This window comes from Triturus cristatus, chromosome 6 (assembly GCF_964204655.1).
Source record: "Triturus cristatus chromosome 6, aTriCri1.1, whole genome shotgun sequence".
Classification (NCBI taxonomy): domain Eukaryota; kingdom Metazoa; phylum Chordata; class Amphibia; order Caudata; family Salamandridae; genus Triturus; species Triturus cristatus.
The window spans coordinates 1,636,318,974-1,636,342,772 of record NC_140589.1 but is presented as its reverse complement, the minus strand read 5'-3'; the positions used below and the strand labels follow the sequence as shown (position 1 = coordinate 1,636,342,772).

Sequence of the window (23,799 nt, the reverse complement as noted above, 5' to 3'; positions counted from 1 at the left end):
AGCATTGATGGAAATGCTGTCTGGGAGTGTAACTCAGGTAGCATATGCTCCAGACCTTCATCTCTGATGCCTCCCAAAGTAAAAAAAAAAAAAAAGACATAGTACACATCATAACAGATGGATATGGGTCGACCTGCTACAAGTAGTACATTTATACAATGCACACTATTTCAGAAATTAGAGGCAAGTTTGGGATTCCACGGGCTATTTTTTAACGTACTGTAGTGCTGTGAATGTGCTTAAAGAAAAAAGGAACTAGAATACAACTGCACCTATGCACATGATTTACTAAAAGTAATTAAAACACATGGGCTGGATTGCAGATAGTGATAACTCTACCAAGCACTGTTCAATACTAGCAGGCAGGGCATAGTAGATGTATGAACCAAGTGGGAAGATAATATTGTATCAGAGAATGCTGATGATGGTTGGGTTAGAGCGGAGAACTATACTACAGGAATTTCTCACAATGATTGATTAAAATTGACTCGGTTTGACTTTCTCCAAGTTTAATTGACTCCAACCAAACCTAAGTAACTATTCACAGGAGTTATGGATGAGTCCTAGATAAATACGAACTGATGATGGGTTCAGCTAACATGGTCTGGGGCAGCCCAGTCTTCCTGCTCTACCGGAAGGATGCAGCAGAAACAATTACATGATTGATAGACAGGAACATAAACCATGACACGAAAAGGTGCTTATTTGATACCTAGACCCAAGAAGATAAAATATGAATGTAATTTTGTTGATTTACATACATAATGGAAGAGCTGACTCCCTTATGTATTCAGGGACACTTAATGCCACTGGTGTTCTTGGATGCTAGGGATTGCCAACAAGAAGAAACACTGTCTGTCAGGGAGGGTCTGTAACCAGACACCTTAGCACAAACAAGTTTATAAATGTGTACACAGACACACACACTTTCACATGTCCCAGAACCACATCCAGAGATGAGCTTATATGACTCTGCCTTTTTCCCTGCCCCAGTTGTCCTACAATGTTTGGTGAATTCTACACTCAGTCTAGACACGCACACCCTGACTCTTGCTGTCCTGCACTTGAAGTTGTTTCCTAGCTTTGTGCTCAACCTACACAATATGGCTGACATCACAGGACCTAAAATATGACTAATCATCATGTGGCTTTTCACCCTGGTGACTGATTGTGCTGAGGGCCCTTATGCTACTAATTGGACTCTGTGAGTTTATGCCATTCCATTAGTTTGGCTACCAGTCATTCCATGAGAAGTTTTGTGCATATTGTATCTGGAGCTGGTTACTTCTCATCTCCACGCCTCTCGAATGATGTCACTGGGCTGGCCTCTGTGTCCTTGAGGTACTTAACTAGCAGAGCTTCTGGTAACTCATAAGCTAATAATTGGTGACACCAAATCTAGGGAGCTCCTGGTTTTATTGATATTTTTCAGTGTCTCAGAAGATTACTTTTCTTTGGCTCATTTTCTGTTGGATTGCCGATTGATTGACTTCTATTTTAAGGGCTTCTGTAGTGTTGTGTCTTGTTTGTCTATATCATCATGCATTCTTTACTTGTATACTATTTTAGATGAATGAATGAATGATATGGTACTTATAAAGTGCACTGCCACTCAAAACAGAGCATTCTGGGGTTATCTCAGACACATAATCACTTACCATCAGCAATACAACCTGTAGAAAGAAATCTCTTAAAGAAAATGGACCTAAACCAAAAAAGATAAAATCAAATGGCTACTTACCTCATCTGGTGCTGGGAAGAGCAAGGTTTTCAGTTGTTTCTTAAAGACTACTTCATTTTCCACAAATCTCAAAGAACCAGCAAACTGATTCCAGGCCTTAGATCCTAGTGAGGTAAATGATTTACCACCTCTAGTTAGAAGCATAAAGTTAGGTGTACGTAACAGATTAGTGTTAGATGATCTGAGAGTCCTTTGAATACTGTAATGCGTGAAACAATCTGGGAGGTATTTCAGGCCTGTTAAATGGTTATGTTATCTTAGGTTATGTTTGTAAGAAAGTTCCTGCCTGTTGCGGTGAGAGATGGTTAGCTGTTGGTTCGTGGGAAAGAAAAACGAAGGCTTTTGGTGCTGGGACGTGATAGAAGGAGGGCCAAAAGTTTTATTTATCAGGATAGATTCTTCCACCAGCCATTCATCTTTTTATTTATCACTGTGAAATATACAGGGATAGATTAATTATTCCTTCTGCTTGTACTATAATTGCTATCATTATTTCTTATAATGTCACACTGAGTAATGTACAAGTTTCTGATTTTTAAAGTGTCAATAATTTGTATTGAATTTGTATCACAACATATAGATGGACATTCGCATCTGCCAACTCTCTGAATCCATGCAAGAAAGCATTTTGAAGAATTTCCTAGTTAGCACCCTCTACTCCTTCACCCACGCTGTCTTCGTCTTCACTTCTGCACTTACACGCACCATAGTCATCTACACCCCACTAAGCCTCTCTCTGCCCCTAAGAACACACGACCCATTTTGCTTGCACTTACTCAGCCGCCAACTCCATGCTCCTCTAGTAGGTTGAGTACCTTTATTCATTGATGACAGTGCAGTCCCTGGAAATCCCTGACTATGTAGCCCAAAACTGTGCTTTAAGTCTTTTATAACCATTGAGTTTGTATTGACCATTCCCATCAGCTTTCACCTTCTTCCATGCACAAGACCTTTTGTAGCCATCTACCAGTACTAGGTATGACTACTGACCCGCAGAATCCATGCATGGATTTTTTTGCTACTAGCAGTATGTGAGATAAGAACTCCCCAACTCTGGCATAGAATGGACACAGTCCCTCAGATGGGCAACATAATAGAATTATCACCGGAGATCTTGCTAAGTCTCTGACTGTAACATCGCAGACTGCAAAAAGTAGGTCATTTAAGAAATGTGTAGGGCACGACCACAATATTTGTAGAGTAAAGTATCACTTATGGAATCTAATGCTTCTCTCTTCCGTGTTGCAAAGTTAGTCCACTCTTCTACAGGTAAATTGCCACTTATCATTATCTAGCTCTATCCCAATTTATTTTCCCCACTTTTCCTGGTATTCCCACCTAGACCATTACTATTAAGTATCTTATGTATGAGCGTTACAACATGTCTTGTATTTTTCTTGGCACATCTCCTCAAACCTGGTTACCTTCCTCATGAGACCCTCTCCTACCTTCAGTTTTAACACCCTGCATCTTCTGAATTGAATTGGAAAAAGCACATTTTCTGTACAATAAAATATTTAAATGCATTGTAGAAAATGTCAATGTGAATTCTTAGGTGTTTTTGTGGTGTAAAGATTACCCAAAAAAACACAGGCACACATCATAATTTCAAGTGTCTATCAAAATGCATTAAACATTTGATAACACAAATATTTACATTCACTTCAAGGGATTTCAAAATAATTTCTCTAAAAGATCATATTAGAGACCACCATAGTGCAAGTGTACAAAATGAAAACTCTGTAGGCAGAGTGAGGGCAGCTGGAGGAGTAATAATGCCTTTGAAATTAAAATAGATCTTTCCTTTGTCTCTTTGTATTTCTTCAAAATGATCAAAGTTCTATCTTGGTTAGTCTACGTGCTTCATTTCAACCCAAAGTGGGGAAGATATTTCATGGGTCCTGTTGGAAACGCCCACTCCCACTCCGCAGGGTGGTGGTGGACTCCCCGAACACACTGTGGTAGCTTGGCTCGAGTGGTCAGGAAACAGGCGCAGTGCTAAGCATACAATATACCCATACAATAACCATGCGTGCATCCGTTCCAAAAACGACTCTACACCGTAAAAATTATGAAAATATTCTTCTTTATCTTTTTCTCTTAGTTGCTGATTGGAAAAATAAATAAGACAATCACAATATACAAATTTAAATAGTGCAGGTCAAATAAATACTGTCTGGAGATTCAATAAATAGGGATGATCATAAATACAAGGGACATAAATATAAGTGCAGGTAATACAGGCAATTAAATATTCTGAGGCAATAAATACTGTACCAATAAATATTGTACACCAACAAGTCCTGTGGACCTATAAATATAGTGCAGCAATAAATAGGTAAAAACTCAATAAATACAGTATCCCCAATAAATAATTAACAGTATACAGCAACACTCATATGATCAGATGACACTTCACTTCTTAAGGGCTGATTTGGCCCAGGCACAGCTTGTAGGGTTGTGGAAGGCTTGAGGGGGGAGGCTCCCTGGCTGAGACAAGGCTGAGACCTAAACTGAGGTAGATCAAAGGGGGGAATACCAGTGCCCTGGCTTTCTCTCTCCACACCACCTCTCTAGGTTAGTCCCAGTTCACCCCAGGCACAGTCAGGTTGGTTTCAGCACCTCCCTAGCCCCTTAGAGCAGTCTCTCAGGTCTCCACAGGGCCTTAGGCGCCCTCTACTCCACTTACTGCCCTTTTTCTGATGTTCCGACGCCGCTGGAGTCGTGTCGACGCCGTGAGGCGGTTCCGGTTCGGTCTCGGCGGCCTCGGCACAATGTCAGTTCTTTGACGACGCCGGCAGGCGGTTCCGGTCCGATGTCGGTGGCCTCGGTTCGATCTCGACCTCCGATTCGACGGCGTCGGGCAGTCTCTTCACGATGTCGACTTCGGGCGGCTCCGGTCCGATGGCGCTCTCGGCTCCGATGACGTCGGCCGGCCTGGCCTCGATGTCGACTTCCGGCGACTCCGGGGTGCGATCCTCACCCCCGACCTCCGGTGCTCCTCCTCACAGGCTCCGGGCGACTCCGGAGTGCGATCCTCACTCCCGACCTCCGGTGCTCCTCTACCTCGGTCTCCGACGACTCCGGAGGGCGGACTTCACTCCTCCGATGACGCCGCTCGCTCGACCTCGGTTCACTTCCTCCTCGACCTCTGGTATTCCTCACGACCTCCGCCGGCGCCCTCTCACGACCTCAGGCGGCTCCGGGTACGACGTCTGCTACTTCAGTCAGCGCCGCTTCTCCACCTCGGGCTCCAGGTCTTCAGGCTACTCGACGCCGGACTCCAGGGAAACCAGTTCTCAGGTCAGAATCTTGCTGTTTTCTTGGTTCTAAGGCCTGTTCCTGCTGTCCAGGTCCTTAGGATAAGTTTCTTCTGTCTTCTTCCCACACAGGGCTATAGGCTGGGATCCATCAGTAGGGACAAGTATCAAGGGTGGGTTTATGGACCCCACTCCAGGCACAAGTTTCCACCCCTGCTGCTTCACTCCTTCCTCCTTCACTGTTGTGCTCCTCTCTCTTCACCAGTCAGGTGCCAACTGCCAGCTCCAACTGCCAACTGCCTCTCTTATCCTCCCAACATTCTAAACGGTTTCCAACTGTCACACAGTTCTGGAATGTTCTGGAAGGTGCTGGTAGGTTCCAGTGGATGCTGGTGATGTCACAGGAGGCCACCATTTTGTGCTCCAGGCCCTCAGACAGAAGTTTCAGGGGTAGCTAAAATGGCTCCCTGAATCTGTAGCAACACTAAAAAGTCTGGTGGTTCCCAAAAAAGGAAAAATTCAAACAGGGTTTGAGGCAAAAGTGGGACAAAATAAATAATGATGAGGAGGGGCCACCCAAAGGGCTGACAGGTCTAACACGCGTCCCCCCCAGCTGAAAGTGGGGAGAGCTACCCAACCCCTTGGGAGTTCTCATCACTAAGGCGGAAATACCTTGAGAGACCGTCTGCATTGGCGTGGTCCACTCCAGGCCGATGTTCCACCTGAAAGTCCATCCCCTGTAGGGAAATAGACCACCTCAACAACTTGGGATTCTCCCCCTTCATTTGCATCAGCCAACGAAGGGGTCTGTGGTCGGTCTGAACAAGGAAGTGCGAGCCAAACAGGTATGGCCGCAGCTTCTTCAGAGCCCATACCACTGCAAAGGCTTCACGCTCTATTGCACTCCACTTCTGTTCCCTGGGAAGTAGTCTCCTGGATAAGAAGACCACGGGTTGATCCAGACCCTCTTCGTTGAGTTGCGATAACACTGCCCCAATGCCATGTTCTGATGCATCTGTCTGGACAATGAACTTCCTGGAAAAGTCTGGGGCCCGTAAGACCGGGGCCTCGCACATGGCTTTCTTCAATTTCTCAAAGGCTTGCTGACAAGCCTCCGTCCAGACTACCCGTCGAGGTTGTTTCTTGGACGTGAGCTCCGTGAGAGGGGCTACGATGGTACCGTACCCCTTCACGAAGCGGCGATAGTATCCCGTGAGGCCCAAAAATGCTCGGACCTCAGTCTGTGTCTTGGGGGGTTCCCAGGCCATGATGGCCTCGATCTTCGCCTGGAGGGGCTGCACCGTTCCCCTACCCACCAAGTGTCCAAGGTACACTACCGACCCCTGCCCGATCTGGCACTTGCTGGCCTTGATCGTCAATCCAGCTTGTCTCAGGGCCTGGAGAACAGCTTGCAGGTGACGCAAGTGATCCTCCCAGCTGTTACTGAAGACGGCTATGTCATCCAGATAAGCAGCAGAGAAACTCTCCATTCCGGTGAGGATCTGGTTTACCAGGCGCTGAAACGTGGCAGGTGCGTTCTTGAGCCCAAAGGGCATCACACAGAACTGGTAGTGGCCATTGGGCGTGGAGAAGGCTGACCTTTCCCTTGCTCCATTTGTCAAAGAGATCTGCCAGTACCCTGAAGTAAGGTCAAAGGTACTTAGATATTGGGCAGCTCCCAGCCGGTCAATTAATTCATCCGCCCTAGGGATCGGATGAGCATCAGTCTTTGTCACTGAATTCAGTCCCCGGTAGTCCACACAGAACCTCAGTTCTGGTTGGGCACCCGGTGGTGCAGCTTTCGGTACTAACACCACCGGACTAGACCAGGGGCTGCTAGAAGGTTCAATCACTCCTAGCTCCAGCATCTTAGTGACTTCACTATGAATGCTGGCCTTCACCTTGTCTGACATCCGGTAGATCTTGGACTTCACAGGTGGGCTGTCTCCTGTGTCCACGTCATGGACGCACAGGTGAGTCCTACCCGGGACAAGGGAGAACAACGAAGAGTACTGCCCCAGGACCTGGCGACAGTCCTCCTGCTGTTCAGGAGTTAGGGATGGGGAGAGAATCACTCCCTCCACCGACCCATCCTTTTCTTGAGACGCAAACAGATCAGGGAGAGGCTCGCTTTCCACGTCCTCTCCTCCGTCAGTCACCATCATCAAGATGACTTCGGGCCTCTCGTGGTGGGGTTTGAGGCGGTTGGCATGCAGCACCCGCAGGGGCTGACGAGGGGTCTTCAGGTCCACCAAGTAGGTAGCCTTACCCTTCTTCTCCAACACCTCAAAGGGTCCTGACCAGCGATCCTGGAGGGCGCTAAGCTCTCCTGGTTCGATCACCCACACCTTCTGGCCAGGCTCCAACTCCACCGGGTGAGCATTGTGGTCATACCACGCCTTCATCACTGCTTGGCTGGCTTCCAAGTTGTCAGAAGCTTGCTTCCACAACTTAGCCATTTGGCTCCGGAAGGCCAGCATGTAGCTCACCACATCCTGGGGGAGCTTTCTGGGAGTTCTTTCCCATCCGTCTCTCACCAGGTTAAGAGGTCCGCGTACAGGGTGCCCATACAGAAGCTCGAAGGGGCTGAAGCCCACTCCCTTCTGTGGCACTTCCCTGTAAGAAAAGAGCAAACAGGGTAGGAGGACGTCCCATTTCCTCCGCAGGCTTTCAGGCAGACTTCTGATCATGCCTTTCAAGGTTTTGTTAAACCTTTCCACCAGACCATTGGTCTGGGGGTGGTAAGGAGTGGTGAACCGGTAGGTCACTCCACACTCCTTCCACATTGCCCGCATATACGCTGACATGAAGTTGGTCCCCCTGTCGGACACAACTTCCTTGGGAAAACCCACTCGGGTAAAGATTCCCATCAGGGCCCTTGCCACAACAGGTGCTGTTATGGTCCTCAGAGGTATTGCCTCTGGGTACCGTGTGGCATGATCCACCAGAACCAGGATAAACCTGTGACCAGCTGTAGTCGGTGGATCTAATGGACCCACAATGTCGATGCCCACCCTTTCAAAGGGGGTGCTAACGACAGGAAGTGGTTCCAGGGGAGCTTTCAGCTTCACCCCTGTTTTCCCACTGGCTTGGCAAGACACACATGTCCGGCAGTAGGTATCGGACGACACTTTCATCTGAGGCCAATAAAAGTGTGGGACAAGACGGGCGAAGGTCTTGTCTTGCCCCAGGTGTCCTGCCAAGGGGATCTCGTGAGCCAACTCTAAAAGGAAGGCTCGATAACGTTGAGGGACTACCAAGGCTCGTGACGATCCATGTAGGGGTGCCTTGGGTTCACTGTAGAGGAGGCCATCCTCCCAGTAAACACTGTAGTTCCCTTCAACGTTCCCTGCTGCCTGGGCTTCGGCCTGTCGCCTCAGCCCCTCAAGGGTAGGGCACTCCCTCTGGCCCTGGCAGAATTCCTCCCTGGACGGGCCTCCCTCCACGTGCCACTCGGCCGGGATGGGTAAGTCCTCCAGGTTGGTAACGTCCCCCTCCGCAGACTCCTGGTCCACCACCTCCGGTGGCCTATCCGTCCTACGGGGTGGAGACGCCGAGGCAGGCTCCTCCTGTCCTCGGTTCTTCCCTTGACTGGCAGCTGGCTGGGCCTTTGTTCCAGGCTCCAGCCGGAATGAACTCCCTCTTCGGGTAGTCACGGACCTTGTGCTAACACAGGCCCAGTCAGGTGTACCCAGCATCTCGGTGTGAGTCCGGTATTCCACCTCCTTCCAAGCGTTGTGCTCCATGTCATTGCCCAGTAGACAATCGACTGGCACGGCAGGGCTTACGGCAACTCGAAGTGAACCTGCAACCCCCCCCCATTCAAAGGGAACCTCAGCCACGGGATAGTGGCCGGTTCTGCCGTCAGCCATCGCGGCTGGGTGGAGTACATCGGGAATGACTTGCTCTGGAGACACCAGTTGGCTACGTACCATAGTCATACTGGCTCCTGTGTCTCTCAGAGCCTCCCCTCTTTGGCCGTTGATGGTGATCCACTGCCCATACTTTGCGGTATTTGCGGGCACCTGGATCTTGGGAACCATCTCCCGTTCTCCCAGGGACACTAAAGTGACACCCGCCCACTCCCTTCCCTTAGTTAAGGGCATCTCCTCCCCGAGCACTACACTAGCTACTCCGGGGGGCTTTCCTCCAGTGGGAGGGGGTGATCGTTTCTGACACTTCGGATCTCCTTTATAGTGTCCAACGCCACCGCATTCGTAGCAATGGACAACCCTTGGCTGCTGACTCTGGCCAGGATTAGGGTTTCTGGGTGGGTTAGCCTTAGAGGTGAATCCTGTTCCCTTCCCTTGGAAGTTATTTTGGGGGCCTTTGGAGAACTCCTTTTTCCTTTCCCCTCCCTCTTTCTTCTGGGGGGCGCCCTGTCCGGCCTTTTGAGTATCCCCTCCAGTCCCCCTTGTGGACACCCGGGTACTAGCCCAAATGTCCGCCTCCTCAGCAAGCTTCCGGGGACTGGTCAGCTTGCTATCCACCAGGTGTTGCCGCAGTTCAGGGAAACATTTCTCGAGTAGGTGTTCCTTCAATACTAGGTCAAACAGCTCCTCGTAGTTCCTTACTTCACTGCCTTGAATCCAACCTTCCAGTGCCTTCTTTGCATAGTCCAGGAAGTCCACCCAATTCTGTGTGCCCAGTTTGTGACTACCCCTGAACTTCTGTCTGTACTTTTCCGGAGTTAGTCCAAACTTTCTGATGAGCGCCAGTTTCATAGTGGGGTAGTGGGTTTGCTCCTCCTCTTCGAGGGCCAATAAAGCATCCCTACCAGCTGGAGGCATGTACTTATACAATCCCCCTCCCCAATACTTCGCTGGAACCCCATGGGCCCTCAATGAGACCTCATAGGCTGCTAGCCACTTGGCGATGTCGTCACCCGCCCCATAGCTCGCTACAATGTCCTTTGGCAGGTAAGGTTTGGATTCCCTGGTGGACTCTTGGTTTTGGCTGCCACCATTAGGAACAGGTTGTGCCCCGATTCTCAGAATCTGAAGATCTATTTCTTTCAGTCGCAATTCATGGGCCATCCTTTGCTCCTCTTTCTCCTTTTCCAGCCTTGCTAAGTCCCATGTGAGCTGTCTCTTCTCTCTCCGGTCTGCTAACTCCACTTCGGATAAGCCCCCACTAGAGACAGTGCTGCCCTTCCTAGAAAGTGTCCTGGGCCCTGCTGACAGGTTCCCCACCTCAGGTTGGTACATCTCAGCCCCCTCAGGGTCAGGCTCTCCATCCCTGTCTTCTTCCTCAGCCTTGCTTTCCCTGCGTGCCTCCCCCCAAGCCCTTAAGCTGGTTTGGAGTGCACCCTTCTTTGCTCCTGGGGGACGGTACACCCCCTCTCGCTGGCAAAACTCCCTGAGTTGGGCCACAGTGTACGTGTCTAGATTTTCAAGAACAAACTCCATCTTGCCCACTCAGGTTAGAGGACAGGTTTTGTGCAGTAACAATGTAGGGTGGTACCTTTAGTAATACCTCCTCCCACCACCAGAGTAAATTTGGAAAAAAACAAAAACCCACAATTAGGAAGGCCGCTGTGAGAAAACTCCCGGTGTAGGCCTATGGACTACCCACAGTTATTGTTGAGTATATGTAGGCACAGCTCTATCCCACCACTGAACACCAATTTATGTTGGAAACGCCCACTCCCACTCCGCAGGGTGGTGGTGGACTCCCCGAACACACTGTGGTAGCTTGGCTCGAGTGGTCAGGAAACAGGCGCAGTGCTAAGCATACAATATACCCATACAATAACCATGCGTGCATCCGTTCCAAAAACGACTCTACACCGTAAAAATTATGAAAATATTCTTCTTTATCTTTTTCTCTTAGTTGCTGATTGGAAAAATAAATAAGACAATCACAATATACAAATTTAAATAGTGCAGGTCAAATAAATACTGTCTGGAGATTCAATAAATAGGGATGATCATAAATACAAGGGACATAAATATAAGTGCAGGTAATACAGGCAATTAAATATTCTGAGGCAATAAATACTGTACCAATAAATATTGTACACCAACAAGTCCTGTGGACCTATAAATATAGTGCAGCAATAAATAGGTAAAAACTCAATAAATACAGTATCCCCAATAAATAATTAACAGTATACAGCAACACTCATATGATCAGATGACACTTCACTTCTTAAGGGCTGATTTGGCCCAGGCACAGCTTGTAGGGTTGTGGAAGGCTTGAGGGGGGAGGCTCCCTGGCTGAGACAAGGCTGAGGCCTACACTGAGGTAGATCAAAGGGGGGAATACCAGTGCCCTGGCTTTCTCTCTCCACACCACCTCTCTAGGTTAGTCCCAGTTCACCCCAGGCACAGTCAGGTTGGTTTCAGCACCTCCCTAGCCCCTTAGAGCAGTCTCTCAGGTCTCCACAGGGCCTTAGGCGCCCTCTACTCCACTTACTGCCCTTTTTCTGATGTTCCGACGCCGCTGGAGTCGTGTCGACGCCGTGAGGCGGTTCCGGTTCGGTCTCGGCGGCCTCGGCACAATGTCAGTTCTTTGACGACGCCGGCAGGCGGTTCCGGTCCGATGTCGGTGGCCTCGGTTCGATCTCGACCTCCGATTCGACGGCGTCGGGCAGTCTCTTCACGATGTCGACTTCGGGCGGCTCCGGTCCGATGGCGCTCTCGGCTCCGATGACGTCGGCCGGCCTGGCCTCGATGTCGACTTCCGGCGACTCCGGGGTGCGATCCTCACCCCCGACCTCCGGTGCTCCTCCTCACAGGCTCCGGGCGACTCCGGAGTGCGATCCTCACTCCCGACCTCCGGTGCTCCTCTACCTCGGTCTCCGACGACTCCGGAGGGCGGACTTCACTCCTCCGATGACGCCGCTCGCTCGACCTCGGTTCACTTCCTCCTCGACCTCTGGTATTCCTCACGACCTCCGCCGGCGCCCTCTCACGACCTCAGGCGGCTCCGGGTACGACGTCTGCTACTTCAGTCAGCGCCGCTTCTCCACCTCGGGCTCCAGGTCTTCAGGCTACTCGACGCCGGACTCCAGGGAAACCAGTTCTCAGGTCAGAATCTTGCTGTTTTCTTGGTTCTAAGGCCTGTTCCTGCTGTCCAGGTCCTTAGGATAAGTTTCTTCTGTCTTCTTCCCACACAGGGCTATAGGCTGGGATCCATCAGTAGGGACAAGTATCAAGGGTGGGTTTATGGACCCCACTCCAGGCACAAGTTTCCACCCCTGCTGCTTCACTCCTTCCTCCTTCACTGTTGTGCTCCTCTCTCTTCACCAGTCAGGTGCCAACTGCCAGCTCCAACTGCCAACTGCCTCTCTTATCCTCCCAACATTCTAAACGGTTTCCAACTGTCACACAGTTCTGGAATGTTCTGGAAGGTGCTGGTAGGTTCCAGTGGATGCTGGTGATGTCACAGGAGGCCACCATTTTGTGCTCCAGGCCCTCAGACAGAAGTTTCAGGGGTAGCTAAAATGGCTCCCTGAATCTGTAGCAACACTAAAAAGTCTGGTGGTTCCCAAAAAAGGAAAAATTCAAACAGGGTTTGAGGCAAAAGTGGGACAAAATAAATAATGATGAGGAGGGGCCACCCAAAGGGCTGACAGGTCTAACAGGTCCTCATCAGGACAGATTGAGCCAATGGCTTGTGTCAATGGAGTGGGGTCTGACTATTTTTCTGTTAAATGTGTGCCTCTGTCTAATTACTGAAGTCATGTATGTCATTTGTGCATTCAATATCCTGGCTCTTGTTTGTGACTTAGTTACGAAGTCTGTGTTTTGATTTCTTTTCATCTGGTGTGCCTTTATATATATGTGCAATTGTATATAACAGGATGAGTATACCCTTACCATAGTAACAAATCAAAACATTAATAGTTGATGGAGGGAGAGCTATTATAAAGAAAATGAGTTGTTGTTCTGCTTTGTTTTCCTTTGTGGTGTAGTTGCTGCCATTGTTGTGTCCAGATGACTGCATTTGCAACACAAACAGTGATATGAGCTGTTTCCAGGGTTTATATTTTAATTAAACAAATATACTACTAAACTGACAAGCAGAGGACTTTATAATGGTATCCCCAAACTGATTTTCAGCAATGTGTATGTGTCACTTTCTATGTTCAAACACAATTAGTCAGGTTGTCACCTCTGGACTGGCCACCTTCCTTCCTGCTGCTACCAAGGCAGCTTCTGCTGCAATGGAGGACTTGAATTACAACTGTGATCATTGTACCATGGTTAATTACTGTGGCTAGCTGATAGGAATTGCAAGACCACAGGTTATGTTGACAGAGAAAATAGATAGGGATGTGGCTGCATGCTCATATTTTGAATCAGTCTGCCCTCCAAGCTATACCTTGTGTGCATACCCTGTAGGTAACGGCTATTTTTAAATGAGATTCTCACTTCAAATGTTACCACTATTCCAGAAGGGATATGGCTTTAGATATCCATTTCTCAGGCCTCAGTGGCCCACAGGAACTCCCCATCGAGCTCAATGTGCCTATGTTGGGCTTGGTGCTTTGTTTAGGATGTGGTCTGTTTCCCCATCAATATCTTACTTTCTCACATTTTATTATGCAAATGACATGTCACCTGTTTACAAGTACAGGACCACCCTTTACCAGTGGCCTCAGCCTTGCATGCCTACTTTCTTCTTACTTGAAGTTCAAGCAATTTCCTTGTTGCCCTATGTCTTCCTAGCCAACACTGGCCCAGTTGAGGGATTGGAGGTCATAGTATGGAGAAAAGAAATACCAAACTGCAAAATCTCAACTCCACAAAATATTTTTCTCTATATCATATTGGTAATATAGATGTACTTTTATAACTCCACATCTGCTAGCTTGTTGTATAATGCAAGATAATGCAAGTCTATATTGTGGAGTTGATTTTTGTGCAGGGCGTTATTAATAACTTGATATTGTGGTACAACACCAGCAAGGGCAGATATGTGGCTGACTGGGAACCATATTACCTACAAAGCTCCAAAGGCACAAGCACATAAGAGCATGTTGTTGTTTTTTTCAAGTATCGGAGCAAGTTCTGGTCCAAAGCCTCCTTCTTCTAAGCCTGAAACTACCTCCTACTTTTCACCAGTTGCTCAGCCCCCCTCAATCCCTGGGGTTTACTTCTTGTTCTGCTCCCCACGCCCCATGTCCTTGTTGATCGCAAGTGACAAAACATCATCCAAATTGTTAGGGCTTTCTTAATGCAGACATTCAGTTTTATGCAGACTTTTTTTGTTGTTGACCCACAGGTTCAGGTTATGGAAGAGAAGCTGAAAGAAGCAAATGTTCAAACTAGCGAAACGGAGACCAGGTTGTATAAGAGATGCCAAGATCTAGAAAGCTTTGTACAAGAGAAGGATGACATGATACAACATTTGGAGCAACAGCTTGAAGAACAGGTTAAGACAAACTTTTTTTACATATATTTTGATTTTGGTAGCAAAAGCCAGTAAATCAACTGGAGACTGAGCAGGGGTCACCACCAAGCAACATGTACCTTACACCGCTCCAGTTCATTATGCTTGTAAAAGTAGCAGAATCAACATTTATAGAAGATGTCCATTCAAGGCTTGGTAAAGTTATCGTATCTCGTGACAATCCACAGGTATGCACATCTTGTTCTGAAAGTCAAAATGAAAACAATGAAAAGTTATGTTGGTTTACTCCACACACAAAAAGCCTTATATGGGCATCCACATTATCAAGCTTCCCTCTGAATGGTGCCGTTATGTGTTTATTTGCTATTTTACTGTTCTGTAGAGCGCATGTCTGGCTCCAGGTTGGACCAGGTCCATTTTACGTATTCTCCTGGCTTATGACAGTGCCTGAGTACAGAACAAGGGCATTGGGTTGACGGCTGAAATGTAACTGAAACTGTGGTGAATGTGTACAGTTGTCCAGTAATTGAAATAAATAAAATACAGATGTGAAGGTCCATTCGATGAATGAAAGGTACAGTTGAATAAAATAACACTTTCTATTTCTTTACATTGGCTTAATTTGAGCAGGTGGTTTCCGGTGCTCAGCACCGGCAATTAATTGTCAACACCGGGGTTTGTACCAACCTGCCACATGGTGGTGCTGCTAAAAAGGACTATTGGAGCCCTGGCACCTACGTTTTTTTTACAAATTAAGCACTGCCCTGATCCATTAACTGCCAGCAAGATGGCTTTGTGATATGTGCGTTGATCTGCAGTTCAAATCCCAGCATGGTGGACTCTGATTCTCGTTTCTAAGAAATTGTTTATCATTAGATTGGATGATAGAAGCACCTGTTATCAACACTACACAGTAATGACAGGAATGCGTTATGAGGTGCATTATTAAAAACAGGTTATTCTAAGTGTCTGGTTAGGACTACTTACCCAAGAGGGAGCAAACGTTATAAGAATAGAAACACCAGATAAGACATGGCCAAGTATTGATGGTCAGAGGCGTGCAAGGACACCACAACCCCTAATGCAAGCAAATCAATCAATCAATCAGTGACACTTATGAAGCGCGCTACATACCCGTAGGGTCTCAAGGCGCTGGGGGGGGGGGGGGTGCCGCTACTGCTCGAACAGCCAGGTCTTCAGCTTCTTCCTGAAGGAGAGGTGGTCTTGGGTCAGGCGCAGGTCGGACGGGAGGGAGTTCCAGGTCTTGGCGGCCAGGTAGGAGAAGGACCTTCCTCCTGTAGTCGTTCTTCGGATGCGGGGGACGGCGGCGAGGGCGTGGTTGGCTGATCGGAGGTGGCGTTTGGGAGCGTAGAAGTTGACTCGGCTGTTGAGGTAGCTCGGGCCTTGGTCGTGTAGGGCTTTGTGTGCGTGGGTGAGGAGGCGGAAGGTGATTCTCTTGTTGACGGGGAGCCAGTGAAGGTCTCTCAGATGTCCGGAGATGTGGCTGGATCGTGGGATGTCGAGGATGAGTCTGGCTGAGGCGTTTTGGATCCGCTGGAGTCTCTTCTGGAGCTTGACGGTGGTCCCGGCGTAGAGGGCGTTGCCGTAGTCCAGTCGGCTGGTGACGAGGGCCTGGGTGATGGTCTTCCTGGTCTCTGTGGGGATCCACCAGAAGATCTTCCGTAGCATGCGTAGGATGTTGAAGCACGCCGAGGAGACGCTGTTGACTTGTCTGGTCATGGAGAGGGAGGAGTCCAGGATGAAGCCCAGGTTTCGTGCATGGTCTGTCGGTTTGGGTGCGGTGCCCAGGGCGGGAGGCCACCAGGAGTCGTCCCAGGCGGAGGGTGAGGAGCCCAGGATGAGGACCTCCGTCTTGTCCGAGTTCAGTTTCAGGCGGCTGGTCGTCATCCACTCGGCTACCTCTTTCATCCCTTCGTGCAGGTTGGCTCTGGCGGCGGCGGGGTCGTTGGTCAGGGAGAGGATCAGCTGGGTGTCGTCGGCGTAGGAGATTATGCTGAGGTGGTGTTTGCGTACGATGGCCGCGAGGGGGCTCATGTAGACGTTGAAGAGGGTGGGGCTCAGGGACGATCCTTGGGGGACGCCGCAGATGACTTCGGAGGCCTCTGACTTGTACGGTGGTAGGCGGACTCTCTGTGTTCTTCCGTCGAGGAAGGAGATGATCCATTCCAGCGCCTTGTCCTGGATTCCGATGTTGCTGAGGCGCCGTACTAGGGTGCGGTGGCAGACCGTGTCGAATGCCGCGGAGAGGTCTAGGAGGATGAGGGCCGCTGTTTCTCCATTGTCCAACAGGGCTCGGATGTCATCGGTGGCGGCGATGAGGGCGGTCTCGGTGCTGTGTTTGGCTCGGAAGCCGGACTGTGAGGGGTCGAGGGATCCGTTCGTCTCGAGGAAGGCAGCCATCTGCTTGTTGACGGTCTTCTCGATGACCTTGGCTGGAAACGGGAGAAGCGAGATGGGGCGGTAATTCTTGAGGTCGGTGGGGTCCGCTGTTGGTTTCTTGAGTAGAGCGCTGAGTTCGGCGTGTTTCCAGCTTTCAGGGAAGATGGCGGTGTCGAAGGAGGTGTTGATGATGTCACGCAGGTGGGGTGCGATGACAGCGTCGGCCTTGTTGAAGACGTGGTGAGGGCAGGGGTCGGTCGGTGATCCGGAGTGGATGGAGTTCATCGTGCGGATGGTGTCTTCGGTGCTGATCCGGGTCCAGGCGTGGAGGGTGGTGGTGGGGGGGGGTGGCTGGTCGGTCGTGGTGTGCGTTGGTTGGTTGTTGAAACTGCTGTGTATGTCCGTGATCTTGTTGTGGAAGTATGAGGCGAGGGAGTTGCAGAGGTCTTGCGATGGGGTGATGTCGTTGTTTCCTGCGCTGGGGTTGGAAAGCTCTTTCACGATGCTGAAGAGTTCCTTGCAGTTGTGTGCGTTGTTGTCCAACCGGTCCTTGAATGCTGTTTTCTTGGCGGTGCGGATCAGCTGGTGGTGTTTCCGGGTGGCAAGTTTGTAGGAGGTCCTGTTGTCCGGTGTCGGTTCCCTTTTCCAGACTTTCTCGAGGGCTCGGCAGTTCTTCTTGGAGCACTTGAGTTCGTCGGTGAACCATGGGGCCTTCTTGCTGCCGGGTCTGCTAGGCGGGGTCCTCAGCGGGGCGAGTTCGTCCGCGCAGCTGCTGATCCACTTCGTGAGGTTGTCGGCGGCCTGGCTGGGGTTCGCTGAGCTGGCAGGAGGGTGTTGGCTCAGGGAGGTGGCGAGCTGGTCTGCTGTGATCTTGTTCCAGCTTCTGCGGGCGGTCTGTTGCTGGTGTTGGTGGGTCGTCGTTCTCTTGAAGGTGAAGTGGACGCAGCTGTGGTCCGTCCATTGAAGCTCTGTGGCGTGGCTGAAGTCGATGTCTGTGCTGGATGAGAAGACGGCGTCGAGTGTGTGTCCGGCGAGGTGGGTGGGGGTGGACACCAGTTGCTTGAGTCCCAGGTTGGCGAGGTTGTCGAGCAGGGTGCTGGTGTTGTGGTCGTTGTTGTTCTCCAGATGGAAGTTGAGGTCTCCCAGGAGGATGTAGTCAGCGGAGGGGAGGGCATGCGGGCTGACGAAGTCGGCGATGTCCTCGCTGAATTGCGTGCGTGGTCCAGGGGGTCGGTAGATCAGGGTGCCTCTGAGGGTGGTGTTCGGGTTGGTGTGGATCTGGAAATGCAGGTGTTCGGCGCTGGTCAGGGTGTTGTCGGTGCTGGTCGTGAGACGGATGGTGTTCCTGTGGATGATGGCGATGCCTCCTCCCATCTGGTTGGCGTTTCGGTCCCTCCGGACGATCTTGTAGCCCTCTGGGATAGCGATGGCGATGTCGGGAGCTGAAGAGGCGTTCATCCAGGTCTCCGTGAGGAAGGCAACGTCAGGGGCTGTGGCGTCTAGGAGGTTCCAGAGTTCGATGGCGTGTCTGTGGATGGAGCGGGTGTTGAGCAGGATGCACTTGAGGTGGGTGCTGCTGGAGTTCGACTTGGCGGGTGCTGGTGCGGGGCTGGTCTGGATGCAGGAGAACTTGCAGGCGTGGCAGCTGAAAGGTCCGTGGGTGCGTATTGGAGTGGCTTGGTGGCATTCTGGGAGTCGGCCGGTGTTGAGAGCGATGAGGGCGGCGGCTGAGTACGTCAGGCGGGTAGGTCGAGGCCTTCGAGGTCCAGGGGTCCTGGCGCTGGGCGCGGTCCGGTCGCGGACGGGCGCAGACGGGCTTACCTTTGGCGCGCCTTCGGCGCACAATCGGCGCGCCCGCTGCGCGTGACAGCTGCGCGTTCGCACGGTCGCCATTTAAGGCGAAGTGCGCGGGTGGGCGGAGCAGCTGGGAGGCGGGAGCGGGGAGGGTTACAGAAGGCAAAAAGGGGCGGGGACAAGCGGCGGTGGCGGGAAGGGAGGGCGGGGGGCGTCGAGGTAGGCGGACAACAAGGAAGGAGGGCAACACGGAACAAAAATTAAAATACAGTACAAACAGGCAAAAATGAACGCTAAAACAGGGAAAAAAAAACAAGTTTAGCCCAAACAAGCACAAAGAGCCGTCAAAACAAGGAAAGCCACTCGCAGCGGCGGCAGCCGGCAAACGAGGCAGCAGCGAGGCAGAGGGCGGCAAGGGGCACACGCAGCAGCTGGTGGCCGTGCGGCGCGGGGGTGTCCCACAAGTGGGTCACACTCACCTGCGTCGCACGGTCGCCATTTAAGGCCAAGTGCGCGGGTGGGCGGAGCAGCTGGGAGGCGGGAGCGGGGAGGGTTACAGAAGGCAAAAAGGGGCGGGGACAAGCGGCGGTGGCGGGAAGGGAGGGCGGGGGGCGTCGAGGTAGGCGGACAACAAGGAAGGAGGGCAACACGGAACAAAAATTAAAATACAGTACAAACAGGCAAAAATGAACGCTAAAACAGGGAAAAAAAACAAGTTTAGCCCAAACAAGCACAAAGAGCCGTCAAAACAAGGAAAGCCACTCGCAGCGGCGGCAGCCGGCAAACGAGGCAGCAGCGAGGCAGAGGGCGGCAAGGGGCACACGCAGCAGCTGGTGGCCGTGCGGCGCGGGGGTGTCCCACAAGTGGGTCACACTCACCTGCGTCGCACGGTCGCCATTTAAGGCCAAGTGCGCGGGTGGGCGGAGCAGCTGGGAGGCGGGAGCGGGGGGGGTTACAGAAGGCAAAAAGGGGCGGGGACAAGCGGCGGTGGCGGGAAGGGAGGGCGGGGGGCGTCGAGGTAGGCGGACAACAAGGAAGGAGGGCAACACGGAACAAAAATTAAAATACAGTACAAACAGGCAAAAATGAACGCTAAAACAGGGAAAAAAAAACAAGTTTAGCCCAAACAAGCACAAAGAACCGTCAAAACAAGGAAAGCCACTCGCAGCGGCGGCAGCCGGCAAACGAGGCAGCAGCGAGGCAGAGGGCGGCAAGGGGCACACGCAGCAGCTGGTGGCCGTGCGGCGCGGGGGTGTCCCACAAGTTTTTGCTCACCCCGCCCCCCGGTTTGTTTTTAAATACAGCCAGATACTTGGGTGAAATGCGCCAAGGCATCACTGTGCCTTCTATTTTTGTGTTTCATCTTTGCCTCAGATATATATCCATGGACTGGAGGGCTGCATAGATATGTTTACTTGTAGAACGCTGTAAAGACTGCATGCATGTATTGCTAATGGTCATAGTTAAGAGTGAAATATGAATGTTAAAAAATAATTTATGATTTAATTGTGTGTGTTCCAGGGATCTCTTGAGCATTTCCTCCTAGAGCAGCAAAAACTCTAGGGTCGGCCTTGCCAATAATTCTTGTATCATTCATACCACCGTAAATATTATTCATAATCTTGAATCATTAAGCCAAGGTCAGCTTCTGGATATCAACCAATGTGTGTTGGGCAATTAACAGGATAATGAAAGTCTTTCATACCCTAGCTCTCATAATGAGTATAGTGTCATCCCATGTATTTCATGACAGATACCACATACCTCAGAGAGACACTCCCCTCTCATAGATGATTCATGAATAAGACTTAAGGACAGCTCCTTGGGGATACTATACTAGTTTTTATGCCATCACAGCAGACTCAGTGTTCTTATATAATCCATATATGAGGCAATATCTCAGGACTGGTTTAATTGATCATAGGTATTTCTCACTATTGAAGAGGCTGGAGACCCTTGATGTAGAGTAACTTTTTTAATAAGTTTGTCTTTGGATAAAGCATATTATGCCTCCAAATCCTTTGCATTGAGTGTATTGCAATATTTATCAGGTTGGAAATTTACAGTGTGCTCTGATCTTAGACATTTACTTTGTTCAGTCCTCTTCCCAGGAGCAGCATGGGATAGTTTATTTTGAAGAGGGAGCGCTGAGTGCTTCTCCAGTCACCTCCCTCTGCCTCACAGGACCAGAGTTCAAAAACACAGCATCAGATGGGAGGCCAATGAATATTCCCAAACTCAACTGAGAGACAGCAAGCTCCTGCAAGACAGGCTACGAGCTACTGGTAACTCACAATCAACTTGTTGGAGACTCCTGGTAGAGAACACACTTATTCCCACTGGCTTGTTCGTCTCACCCATTGTATTTGGTGGTTATGCCAAATAGACCATTCTGCCTTCATCACTTACAGCCTCATGCATCAAGCCAAAATCCAGTCGGTTAAATACCGATTCGCTAATAGCTCCCGGTATTGAGTTAAAAATACCCAATCCCAATGCATCAAACCAAAAGCAAAAATCGCTATTTAAGGAATCCTTAAATAGCGATTCCTTAAATAGCGATAGCATTTAAGGAATCCCAAATAGAGATTCCTTAATTTAAGGAATCTCAATTTGGGATTCCTTAAATGCAATGCATGAAAGTAAAAAAATTAGCGAATTCGCTAATAGGGGGAGCAAATTACCATGAAGATGAACTGCATGGTAATTTGCTAAAAGTTTGAAAAATGCACTTTTGTGCATTTTTCAAAGTTTCATGTTGCGCACACACATGCCCTTAGAGCATGTGTGTGTGCAACATATGTGCACATATCAATTTCAGGGGTACAATAGGGTGTCATTTTGACAGCTTTGCACCCTTGAAATTGCATGAGCAATTTGCGAGAACCTACTGGTACTCGCTATTTGCTCATGCAATCTCCAATTCATTCCTATGGGCCTGGAGGCCCATAGGAATGATTGGGATGGCATTCCTTAATTGCTACTCGCAATTTGCTAGTAGCAATTAAGGAAAGTTAAGGAATCGCTATTTGAATAGCGATTCCTACATGCATAGCCTTTTGCTATTCCTTATTAGCGATTCCTTATTTTTCGCTAATAAGGAATCGCAAATGGCATTGTTGATGCATATGCCCCTTAGTTGATTCTCACCATGGGGCATATGTACGAAAGCAGTTTTGTGATTTGGTAATATGTTACTGAATCGCAATTTGTATTTCGAGGTTCGGAATTTGAAAGGGGCATATTTAGGGCGTCACTCCAAAATACCGAATTGCAGTGCTATGTGTGAATGTTTTGTGAACAAATTACGGTAGCAAAACATACATTTTGTAACGTTTCCTCAAGTGCGGTGGTAACCATTTGCAAATGCCCATGGGACCCCTTCCCCTTTGTGAATGTTGAGACAAATATTTTTAGGCACCACTGCTTACTCTGAAAAATATTAACTTAAAAGTTGAATTTTATTTTTTGAAATGCAACCCGTTTTCTTTTAAGGAAAATTGGGTTGCATTTAAAAAAGAGTTGTTTATTAAAAAGCAATTACAGACATGGTTGTCTGTTTACCACAGCAGGCCATCATCCCTGTGATGGCGGCAATTCCTAATGGGTCGCAAATTGCGACCTACCTCATTAATGTTAATGAGGTAGTTCTGTTGCGACCTCATTAAGAATCGGTATTTTCAACTTATATGTTTTTGTACATTAGGAACTGCAATTTCCGAATTGCGATTCAGCAAGAATATTTCTTGTTAAGGTCTCAGAAAATGTTTTTGCTATGATTATTCCCAGCTAATTCGTTTTTTCTTCTCAACCACATGAATAATTATATTTTCACTTGGGTGCATTGATATTCAAACTCTACAATTTTACTAGATTCATTTTAAATCCCAACACTGTCTGAAATGGATTTAATTCTGTTAGTAGTGCTAGGGTTGATTTTTCTGAGTTAATCAGAGTGAGCATCACATCATCGCAAATGCTGTGGCTTTTAAAATTCCTGCCCAATTTCACCACTTCAATATTTGGGCTGTCCCGAACTATAAAAATGGCTCCAGAACTAGTGCAAAGAGCAGGGGGTAAAGGGACACCCTTGTCTTGTCCCTCTTCCTATACAAAAACTGAGGAAAATATCACCCAAGTGTTCAAATTTCCAATTTCTTGTGAAACCCTGAGCCACAGCTGTGTAAAGGAAGTCTGTGTATAGGACTTTGGCAAATATGAAGAAAACATGTATATAGGTGTTTAGCAAACAAAGGTATCTCTTTTCTTTATAAAGGATTTGTGATTTTCACGCAAACAGTTCCATATTTTTTAAATCCAGCAAAACTTGTGTAGGTTTTTCAAAGTTATTTGCTTGTTAAAGAGTGTTTATTCATTTTCAGTGTACAATGCCAACTATTACATTATTTTTATTTGTTGGTTTATCCGTTGGATAAAAACATATGTATTTATCAATAAAAACTACCAATAATCATGTACAATTCAATACATTTTATGACACTCAGGTTTAAAACCATTAAAGATCTATACAATTGTATATCATAGTAAATCATTATTATTCATTAATAAACTAATGTGTCCAATTTCAATTGTCACTGTAGATTTATACAAATATGGAGAAGTAGATTTAATATTATAAAGTGCAGTCAATGAAATAAAATATCATTAGTGGTTTCATTTCCTTGTTGGTAGTGTTTTGAAATCCTATGCAATCAGCAACATATAACCTGACACTCATCACCCAGAGGGTATTAACATAATGAAATCTAATGCACATACACTCTCTCATGATCTCTGTATCGTTGAGTATATCCAAGTTCACAGAAATAATCCCATCCTATAGGTCTCATGGTACTGCTTATAGGATACTTTTTCACTAAGAGTGGACAGATCAATATCTCTAGAAAACTGGCTCCAATTTGCCTTGGTTCTAATGTTAAAAGGTTTGAATGTAGTAGTTTGGTCATGAAGCAGCTGCTTATGGTTCAGGGCCATCAACCATATTGTACAAAAGGAGCTAAAGTTCATATGGTCACCTATAGATTGCTTTTGAATTTCCTCTTAGAGCTAGTCTTAGAAAAAATGAGCATCAGCTCTTATTGAGGAACAACCCAAACATGGAATAAAGACAGAGCCCTGGGCCAAACATTATGTTAACACTAACTTGATTAATTGACTAGGGGGCATATCAACAACAACCGGCGATAATTATCGCTAAGCGCACTTAGCGCTAGGATAATTATC

The 23,799-nt window shown here is 48.5% G+C and overlaps 1 protein-coding gene across 2 annotated transcripts in view; it reads left to right on the top strand.

Annotated features, from left to right (window-relative positions):
• The window catches only part of PLEKHH2 (pleckstrin homology, MyTH4 and FERM domain containing H2), a 626,603-nt gene that overhangs the window by 175,823 nt on the left and 426,981 nt on the right, over positions 1 to 23,799 (top strand). For both annotated transcript variants that reach the window (XM_085612785.1, XM_085612786.1), the window contains exon 3: positions 14,233 to 14,382. In XM_085612785.1, the coding sequence (XP_085468911.1) occupies positions 14,233 to 14,382 (150 nt within the window). The remainder of the gene's footprint in view (positions 1 to 14,232; positions 14,383 to 23,799) is intronic.